General features: G+C 38.1%; 1 protein-coding gene across 5 annotated transcripts in view; it reads left to right on the forward strand.

The window, feature by feature from the left end:
* Positions 1-10,109, forward strand: part of LNP1 (leukemia NUP98 fusion partner 1) — a 55,573-nt gene extending 45,464 nt beyond the window's left edge. For 4 of the 5 annotated variants that reach the window (XM_063805275.1, XM_054680312.1, XM_063805276.1 and 1 more), the window contains 2 exons: positions 5,459-5,746; positions 9,568-10,109. In XM_063805275.1, the coding sequence (XP_063661345.1) occupies positions 5,459-5,746; positions 9,568-9,717 (438 nt within the window). In that variant the 3' untranslated portion in view covers positions 9,718-10,109. The remainder of the gene's footprint in view (positions 1-5,458; positions 5,747-9,567) is intronic. The other variant, NM_001280233.1, reaches the window with a different exon arrangement.
* Positions 10,110-10,885: the final 776 nt, after the last annotated feature.

Consider the following 10,885-nt stretch of genomic DNA (forward strand, 5'->3'; position numbering starts at 1 on the left):
TATAGACCAATGGAACAGAACAGAGGCCTCAGAAATAACACCACACATCTACAACCATCTGATCTTTGACAAATCTGACAAAAACAAGAAATGGAGAAAGGATTCCCTATTTAAGAAATGGTGCTGGGAAAACTGGCTAGCCATATGTAGAAAGCTGAAACTGGATCCCTTCCTGACACCTTATACAAAAATTAATTCAAGATGGATTAAAGACTTAAATATTAGACCTAAAACCATAAAAACCTTAGAAGAAAACCTAGGCATTACCATTCAGGACATAGGCGTGGGCGAGGACTTCATGTCCAAAACACCAAAAGCAATGGCAACAAAAGCCAAAATTGACAAATGGGATCTAATTAAACTAAAGAGCTTCTGCACAGCAAAAGAAACTACCATCAGAGTGAACAGGCAACCTACAGAATGGGAGAAAATTTTTGTAATCTACCCATCTGACAAAGGGCTAATACCCAGAAGCTACAAGGAACTTAAACAAATTTACAAGGAAAAATCCAACAACCCCATCAAAAAGTGGGCAAGGGATATGAGCAGACACTTCTCTAAAGAAGACATATATGCAACCAACAGACACATGAAAAAATGCTCATCATCACTGGTCATCAGAGAAATGCAAATCAAAACCACAATGAGATACCATCTCACACCAGTTAGAATGGCAATCATTAAAAAGTCAGGAAACAACAGGTGCTGGAAAGGATGTGGAGAAATAGGAATGCTTTTACACTGTTGGTGGGAGTGTAAATTAGTTCAACCATTGTGGAAGACAGGGCGGCAATTCCTCAAGGATCTAGAACTAGAAATACCATTTGACCCAGCGATCCCATTACTGGGTATATACCCGAGGGATTATAAATCCTGCTACTATAAAGACACATGTACACATATATTTATTATGGCACTATTCACAGTAGCAAAGACTTGGAACCAACCCAAATGTCCATCAGCGATAGACTGGATTAAGAAAATGTGGCACTTTTACACCATGGAATACTATGCAGCCATAAAAAAGGATGAGTTTATGTCCTTTGCAGGGACATGGATGAAGTTGGAAATCATCATTCTCAGCAAACTATCACAAGGACAGAAAACCAAACACCACATGTTCTCACTCATAGGTGGGAATTGAACAATGAGATCACTTGGACACAGTAGGGGGAACATCACATACTGGGGCCTGTTGGAGGGTGGGAGGCTGGGGGAGGGATAGCATTAGGAGAAATACCTAATGTAAATGATGAGTTGATGGGTGCAGCAAACCAACCTGACACATGTATACTTATGTATCAAACCTGCATGTTGTGCACATGTACCCTAGAACTTAAAGTATAATTAAAAAAAAAAGAATTTAAAAAAATCCCTTTATTATGACTTACACAGACCTTTCACAACATGCTTAGATTTTCTGGTTTGTCCTGAGCATCCCTCTTTCTTAAACAACCAGTCATTTTACTCTAGGACTAAATTTACCATACAAGAGTCTTTCTCCTGTGAAATTATTTCTCTTTAAGCTTTCTTACAAGAGAATTCCCTCTTTATTTTGATAACTTTTTTTTACATTGCTCTTGTTTCCTGGTTCCTGTTACCTTGTTTTATATATGAGCTTTAAATAAGCTTTGAATTAGACAAAAATTGTTCTTCTTTTTTAAAATGAGACACCTTTTCTTTAAGAAAGAATGTTTTCCTACAAATATATTTTTAACTGGAAAATACCCAAATAATGAAATCTCTATTCTTTAGATTAACTTTAGATTCTAAATTATGATGAGTTTGTCTGCAAGTCTTTATCCCATTACTCTTACCTCATTATTTTATTTTAATTGTTTACCTAGATTATTTATGAAAACTGTGATAGTCATCATTTAAAGTTATGGAAACAGCATTGTAAGATTATAACTGAGACAGTGAAAAAGATTAGACTTCACTGACTCCATCTTGCTTTTAACCTCCTTTTAAGCTGTTCTTGTTTATTCCTGGGCATAGGCTGAACTAACTTTGGGAGAAACTTAGTTTATAATTTACTTTGAAACAAAGACAATAACAGTCCTTTGCCAAAACAAACCTCACTGCCTGTGGACTAGACTGCCTAAAACCACAAGATTAGAAGTTATGGTAATCTTACTAAATTCAAAATGTAGCTATTTTTATTAAACGAATATCAATGTCATATTTATTAAATATTACATGAGTAAAGATCATTCTGTTTTTGGCTGGGTTTATAGTTCTGTAACCCCTATGTCAAATTTTGTCACCTTGTAGTATTTGGCAGGGATAAGCATAAAATTACTTGATTAATAAATGCAAACAAATATGTATGCTGGCAGTTCTTAAAACATTTATAATATTATTTTACCAATAATTTTAAAGTTAGCTTACTTTTTAAGGGTTTTACTTAAGTTACATAAAGTTGAAAACGCATTTGACTAGTCTTTTCTTTTTTCCTGATAAAGTATTTGATTCAAGTGCTTTTATTTTTCTTTAAACCAATTAGTTAGAGCTCTTTTATATATTTTCAGTAGTGAAACACTGTGTACACAACACATAAATACATAGAGGTATTACAGATGCTGAAGGAAGTACATCTTACAGATTCATAAAACCGTTTTTTTTCCTATCTTAGACATTCAGATTCTTAATAACCTGTTTCGCAACCCTAGGCAGTTATCAGCTAAATAGCTTTAAATTTGCATATTAAAGGAAACAACTCAGGTGAAAAATGTAGTAGCAAAACTTACATTATCAGGTATGGAGAATAAAAGTCGGGTGTGCTAGAGGGAGATTAAAGATGGATGTCAAATAAAACATAAAATCATAAAAATCTATTATAGGATTGTATAAGGAGACTAATTTTATTTACATGGGGACTACCTGTCTTTTAACTGGATCTCTGAGCTTTGGGCAGAGCCCACATTGAATTCTGGGTTTCCAAAAACGGAGAATTACCCGGAGGCTAGCCCATGTGTTGTTTTCATAGTGCACTTAAACTTTTTTTTTTTTAAATAAAGACATTTCTAAGTGTCTAAATACATTCTTCTTTAAAAATCCAAGGGTATCCTCTGTTGCAATAACTATTTTAGTAATAAATCAGGTGACACAGTACAAAAGCAAGCAGTTTAAAAGCTGAGACAAACTTGTCTGTTTACACTCTTGTGGTTCCATAAGGAAAAACAGGTTTCTCCCCCAAAGGGAGTCTGGCACTTTCTCCGTTTTCATTAAAGAACCCTGGGCTATTATATACTATTTTAGGTCTCTCATGCAGCAGAGGATGCAAGAGAAAGGGGAGACAGCAGAAGTAAATGAAGAAAACAGGGTTCAGTCAACTGAGAAGAAAAAAACTTTTGCTCATAAAAGGACAAGGTCCTAGGAGACAAAACAAACAAACAAACAAAATCAAACCAAAAAAACAACCAAAAACATAAAGGCCTTTTAAATACAAACACACACACATAACACATATACACACACATCTTGAATGTTAGCTTTTAATTAAGCTTACTTTAGTCATTGAGCTCCTTAAAAAAACCTTTTAAATCTTATTACCATATTTTAGTTAGGAAAAATTGTAGTTATTTCAGAAGTACCAAGTATCAAACCAGAAAGGGCTTTATTTAAGAAACAAAACCCAGGCTGTCATGGTGGAAAAAAGAAGGCAGGACCTTAGCTATCAAACTGCAATGCGGGGTGACAGTCATTGCTTTCAGCTTGGCCTGGCTAGCAAAAAGATGGCCTTGTTATGTAAATAAAGACTCTTAAGTAGTCAAAATAAAAAAATCTTTCCTTTTTTTATTTTTCCTTTTGCTGGTCGTTTTTCTCCACACCATACCACTTTTTTTTTTTTTTTTGGTGGGAACGTAGCCACTTCAGAGGCCTTGTTCCCCATATTTTTGGAAATTTCCTTTGGATTTGATCAAGTCAGATAGAGTTGATCAAACCCAATGGGAAAAAGACTGAAACAATAACAAAAACAGAAACAAACAACAATAAAAAAACAGTTAAACGATGGCACAACTTATATGGTCACTGAGTGCTCTAATGGCAAGGAGAAATTAATGCCAACTGGATGTTAATTTTTTTTTTTTTTTTTTTTTGAGACGAAGTTTCACTCTTCCTGCCCAGGCCAGAGTGCAATAGCGTGATCTCGGCTCACCGCAACCTCCACCTCCCGGGTTCAAGCGATTCTCCTGCCTCAGCCTCCCGGGTAGCTGGGACTACAGGCACACACCACCATGCCCGGCTAATTTTTTGGTATTTTTTAGTAGAGACAAGGTTTCACCATGTTGGCCAGGCTGGTCTTGAACCCTTGACCTCAGGTGATCCCTCCGCCTTGTCCTCCCAAAGTGCTGGGATTACAACCACGCCTGGCCTGGATGTCAATCTTAACTTTAGCCAAGACAAACTTTAATTCAGTTCCTTACTTAGGCATGGGTCTCAGGCTGTAGACTGCTCTCTACCATCCTAAGAAGCAGGAAAACAAAACAAAACAAAACAAAACAAAAACAACACCTCATCTTCCCTGTTGGAAGTGAGCTCAAACTCCATAAAGGAGTTACCTGCCTTCCATCATCATGGCAACAGGAAATCTTGCCTGCCTTGTTGGAAGCAAGTAAAACTCCAAAAATAAATAAATAAATAAATAAATAGAGAGAGAGAGGAGTTGTACAGCAAAGTAAACTTTAGATCTTGACCAAATTTTGGGAGATCAGGGACTCTCTGGAGGGGGTGGTCTCAGACCTCAGCAAATTGTCCTATTGGTTTGAGCCATAAAGTTAGCTTATGCTGGTACCAAGCAGCAATGGGAGATTTGTCAAAGGTCAGGGGCATCTCCATTCAGAATCCCTTCATGGTTGCCAAAATGTGAACCCCCAAAATCTGAGGCAGGTCTCAGTTAATCTAGAAAGTTTATTTTGCCAAGGCTGAGAATTCATGCCCCTGACACAGCCTCAGGAGGTCCTGATGACATGTGCCAAATGTAGTCAGAGCACAGTTTGGTTTTATACATTCTAGGGAGACATGACATATGCAAAATGAACATTGGTTCGATTTGAAAAGGGAGGACAACTCAAAGGTGGGAAAACCCAAAGTGGGCAGGGGTCTTCCAGGTCATGGGTAGATAAGAGACAAATGGTTGCATTCTTTTGAGTTTCTGATTAGCCTCTCCAAAGGAGGCAATCAGGTATGTGTTTGTCTCAATGCATGAGATAAATGAGTGAGCAGAGGGGTGACTTTGAAAGAATGGGAGGCAGGTTGGCCCTAAGCTGTTCCCAGCTTGACTTTTCCCTTTAGCTTAGTGATTTGGGGGCCTCAAGTTTTATTTTCCTTTCACAAAGATAATATATCAATTCAACATGAGATTCATTTAGTTACTAGTTTATAAACATTCTGCCTCTGTGCTAACATTGCACAGTCCTTTTATACTGTAAATTTTTTCATTCTGTATTCTCAGCTTCCTGTGCTTCCCAGAATTCCATCATCTGACCGCCATCCTAGAAGGCATTCTCATGAGGACCAGGAATTCCGATGCCGATCGTCTGACCGTCTTCCTAGAAGGCATTCTCATGAGGACCAAGAATTTCGATGCCATAGCCACGTACGGGATTACAGAAAATACTCAGAGGATGGGTCATTCAAGGAGCCACTGGAATCAAAAGGAAGATCCCATTCCAAAATTGAGAAATTTTCAGAGTCCTTTGAACGGCAACTGTGCTTTAGAACCAAACGTTCTGCCTCTTTGGTATGTAACAGAGCTACTGAATATTTAAGCCACTTTAAAAAAGGAAACCCAAAGGTTTTGTCCTCTTTATGATTGAGGGGAACAAATGTAACTTCTTCATTTACAGCTTGGTAATAAGATCTTTGAAAAATGACATTCAGTTTAACATAACCCAGAATGAATTTTTAAAGAATATTATTTATAATTGAAGACATCTGGTATAGGAAGATTTCCCAGAACATTTTCGTTACCAAAGTCTTCTAGTTTTCCTTTCTTTTTTTTTTTTTTGAGATAGGGTCTTACTCTGTTGCCCAGGCTGGAGTGCAGTGGCCTGATCATGGCTCACTGCAGCCTCGAACTCCTGGTCTCACGTGTTCCTCCCACCTCAGCCTCTTGAGTAGCTGGGACTACAGGCATGTGCCACCATGCCCGACTAAATTTTAAGCTTTTTTTTTCTAGAGACAGGGTCTTGTTATGTTGCCCAGGCTGGTTTCAAACTTCTGGGCTCAAGCAATGCTCCTGCCTCGGGGTCCCAAAGTGCTAGGATTCCAGGTGTGAGCCACCACACCCAGCCCCCTAGTTTCTTGAGCCTGCTTTCATCAACCTTATTATAAATAATTGTAACTCATTCCCCTTTTACAATTTGGAAAAAGAAAAAAAAAACTGCCCCATGGCTTCTCTCCTTTCATATTTAATCCTCTAGCAAATAGTCTATGATGGTGTTTTGTTCTCCTATACTTAAAAAACACAAGAACGACCAAACACTGTCTGGTAAGTATCCAGGAATAGGAGTGGGCTAGGTGCTCATGGTGACGTCATGGGAGTCAAAGTAAAGCAAAAGGAAGAGACAGACATGAAATAGGGGGAAGAATAGAATCTCCACTGGTGATGCTAAACTTGATACATAAAGTAATAAACTAAAGATCAGTTAATGTGGGGGTAGTTTCAACTCTGCAGCATGCTCACTGACTGGCCTTGAGCAAAATGCTTCTTTTTTGTAGGTCTTTGGTTTTTTGTTTTATTTTGCAAAACAGGAATAATAATGGGTCACTGCCATGTAGTAGACAAAACAAATAATTGCACCTAAGTGTAATGACTTCTGGTTCTGGAGCTAGACTCTGTGAGTCCACTGGTGAAGATACTTGGGTGCTTCGTATTTCATTGTCCACCTGAGCACAGTGCTCTCTACCTAGCAGACTGGCTGTTGGGACTGTCACTATGCATCTTTGCCTTTCAAGTGACACCTCACTTTTGCTCAGAGTGACCCTGTATCCATATGGTTTCCCTTCAGTAGGCTGCTTTCTCCACCTGATCATAAGAGGAACAAGGAAGGGAGAATAGTGAACAGCTGTCATTTTACTGTATCTAAACCTTATTATCAAGAATTCCTGTAATCCCAGCACTTTCGAAGGTTGAGGCCAGGGGATCACTTGAGGCCAGGAATTTGAGACCAACCTGGGCAACATAGTGAAATCCTGTCTCTACGAAAATTTAAAAAAAAAAAAAAATTACCAGGCATGGTGTCCTGCACCTGTATTCCTCACTGCTTGGGAGGCTGAGGTGGGAGGATCTCTTGTGCTCGAGTTTGAGACTGCTGTCAGCTATGATTGGGCCCATTGTACTCCAGCCTGGGCAACAGAGCAAGACTCTCAAAAAAAAAAAAAAGAATTCCTGTTTTGTCTTTTTAAAAAAATACTGTTTGTTTTCATATTGTCTCAGGCTTAGAGAAATGTTGCAAGAATAGGACAAAGAATTCCCATACACCCTTCACCTAGATTACCTCCAAATGTTAACATGTCCCTATTTGCCTACACTATCTCTCCTTTTCCCACCTCCAAACACAGGCACAAGAACATTCTCTGACATAAACACAATACAATAATTAAACTCAGGAAATTAATACTGATATAATACTATTATCTCTAATCCATAAACCTTACTTATATTTTTTTGCCAGTTGTCCCAATAATATTCTTTATAGTGAAATTTGAAATCATGTGTTGCTACCAAGGTTCATGTCCCTGTGCTCTATTTTACCCTGGAGCACTTTCTCAGTCTTTCCTTGTCTTTCACGACATTAGCTAATATTATTATTATAAGCCCTAAAAGTGTATAAAGTCATTTTGCTTAAAAAGATATTCATCATATTATCTCTAAAATACAAAATATGCTTGTTGCATTCATTTTCCACATTCTTCCTTTTGGGTTCCAAGATACTTAGGGAAGCATTTTCTACTTTTTAAACTCAAAAACTCTTTTTCACAGTTATATGTAATAACTAGAAATCTGTTAGGAATTTATAAAATTATGTTAATATTTGCACATTAGATAATAACTAATTATAAATTGAATATTTTACTTTACATCAGTTTTTAGAGAGTACATTATAAAATCTTAATGCAAAATTAGAAATTCTGAACATATACAGATACACTTCAACTTTTCCCTATTTGATAATCTACACACTTTCCTAAGGCTAACTACATTAGAAAGTGTTCTTTTTCAGTAAATTTAAAAATGATTTATATCGTCTTTTGTTTGGGGACCAAATGTATACTAATACCTAGATTTAAATTTTACATATTTTGACATAAAAAAGAACCAGAAACTGTTTCTGTGTCCTGATCATGACCAACAATGTTAAATTCTTTCATTTTGATATTTAAAAATTCAGTTGGCTTCTTTTGATAATTTTCACATTTAGCATCTAAGAGATGTGATAAAATGTATTTCAGGGCATTATTTACAAGCATTTCTCAGATAGTCTTTAATCATCACTCTATTTTCTCTTTCTTATACCATTTTGATAAGAGACCTTCATGACTGCGTTAACATTGTAGAGCGGCTGACACCACTGTTGTTAAACAGATGCCTCAATAACTCTCAACTAACACGGCTGAGCAAGCATGACCTTGCTCATGTGACCACCACTCACCACTGCTTAACTTCACCTGATAAGCACTCAGGGGTTTCCCAACATTTCTAGTTCAAACAGGAGAGGAGTAATGATTTTGCTTGTTTATTTTTTAAAACAGAAGGATAAATAGATACGGTGGCCACATTTATCCATGCCATTGTTTTGATAATTCCTCTGAAAGGCACCCTCTGGCCATACAACTAAAGAAGCAACCCCCCACCCTCCAGTAGGTCCCTATCACTCTGTTTACATTTATCATTACACTTATCACTATTGATTATTTTTTCATTTCCTTTTAGGTTTATTGATGACTGTCTGTATCCCTCCACCTAGGTGTAATATCTAGGAAGTAGGTCTATTTAGTGTTATATCTCCTGATCCTACAACAACAGTTTATGTTCAATTAATCAGTGAATAATGTGGAATCCTGGGGACACGTGTCGGGGGGTGTTAATCTGGTTGGGCGTCATTCCTTAACAGTTCATTCTTCCCACAGTCCTCACATTAAAATTTAGTGCAAACTCTACTATTAAAGTACTTTAAGGGAGTGAACACAGAAAGCTAAGAATCATTCCATGTGTGATCTCATTTGCCACTTTCCGTTTCAAAAAGCACCAGGGAACTATTAATTTCATTGTGCCATGAAATCACACCCCTCAGTATGTTCAGAGGCAAAGAGTCACAGGCATGTGCAGGTTGTACTTCCTTCCCAGACCATCTGCTGATGTCCAACCCCCTCTATTCTTTTCTTTGTGACCGAAACCTTTAGCAACATCCTTAGGTTTATGCTAATTTATTTCTAGAAACCAAGAGGTGGAAGTCTGCTAAACCATCAGGGCTTTCTCCATGTCTGATTATTAAGAGAAATGTGGAGTGTTGTCAGCTGCTTGTGCATTTTTACCTGTTTCTGATCTTTCCCTTTCAGGGACCTGAAAGCAGAAAGGAGAGAAATGAAAGAGAATGCCTGAGGATGGAGATAAAATCCCGAAAGAAAGTAGAGGAAGAAAGGAGCTCTAGGAAAGAAGAACATGGAGAAGCACACATGGCTCCCCTGTTTGAAAAAGGGCCTGAATAATACTCTGCTTCCGCCTCATGACATCAGATGCTACTGTTATGGTTTTTTTCTTTGAGCCCCAATTCACCATTTCAGGATGTGGATGGGGGCGGGGTTGGGGGTAAAACCAGCTATAAAAAGCAACTGCAGATGCTGACTGACTGCAGTGGGCAGGGTATGTAGCTGCTGCAAGATGACTTGCATCATACCCCAATTACTGCTGGCATCTTAGTTGAGAGTATAATCTGCTTGGTTGCCTTTTTATGGGAATAAAGAGAATAAAAGGTATTTTAATAGAATAAAGAAAATTTGAAAATATAATGGAAGGTATTTAAAGAGCCACCCACATAGCTTCACCAACCCTTCTTACACATCAACTCATAAATCATCTTAAATAAAAGTCATTGGTATGACTCTTGAGTTTACTTTCTTATCAGAAGTAATTATGTAAGTATGTCTAATGGCCATCATTTAAGGAGAACTGGTAATTAACATGCCAAGTACTATGCTGGATGCTTTAATGCATTACCTAAAATAAGCTTCAGCACTCTGAGGTGGGACCTTGTATTAGTCAGGATTCTCCAGCGAGAAAGAACCAATAGGATAGAGCTAAAGATAGATCCATAGAGATAGAGATAGAGATAAATAGGGATAGAGAATATATGAGAGGGGATTTATTAGGGGAATTGGCTAACATGATTATGGAGGCAGAGAAATCCCAACATAAACTGTCTCCAAGCTGGAGAACCAAGGAAGCTGGTAGTGTGGCTCAGTTCAAGTTCAAAGGCCTCAGAACCAGGGAAGCCAGTAGGGTGGCTTAGTCCAAGTTTGAAAGCCTCAGAAACAGGGCAGCTGATTATATAACTTTCAGTCCTAGGTTGAAGGTAGGGTAGGGGAGAGTCACTGGTACAAGTCCCTGACTCCGAAGGCCACATGGAACCTGCAGTTCTAATATCCAAGGCAGGAAAAAAGGGCATCCTAGCTTTGAGGGAGATGGAGAGAGAGAGAGAAAGAGAGAGAGAGACAGAGAGACAGAAAATTCTCCTTTCCTCTGCCATTTTTATCTATCCAGGTCTTCAGCCAATTGGATGGTGCCTGCCCACAATGGGTGAGGGTGGATCTTCCTTATTCAGTCCACTGATTCAAATGCCAATCTCTTCCAGAACCACTTTAACAGACACATCTGTGC

Source organism: Pan troglodytes, chromosome 2 (genome assembly GCF_028858775.2).
Source record: "Pan troglodytes isolate AG18354 chromosome 2, NHGRI_mPanTro3-v2.0_pri, whole genome shotgun sequence".
In the NCBI taxonomy this organism is placed as follows: Eukaryota; Metazoa; Chordata; class Mammalia; order Primates; family Hominidae; genus Pan; species Pan troglodytes.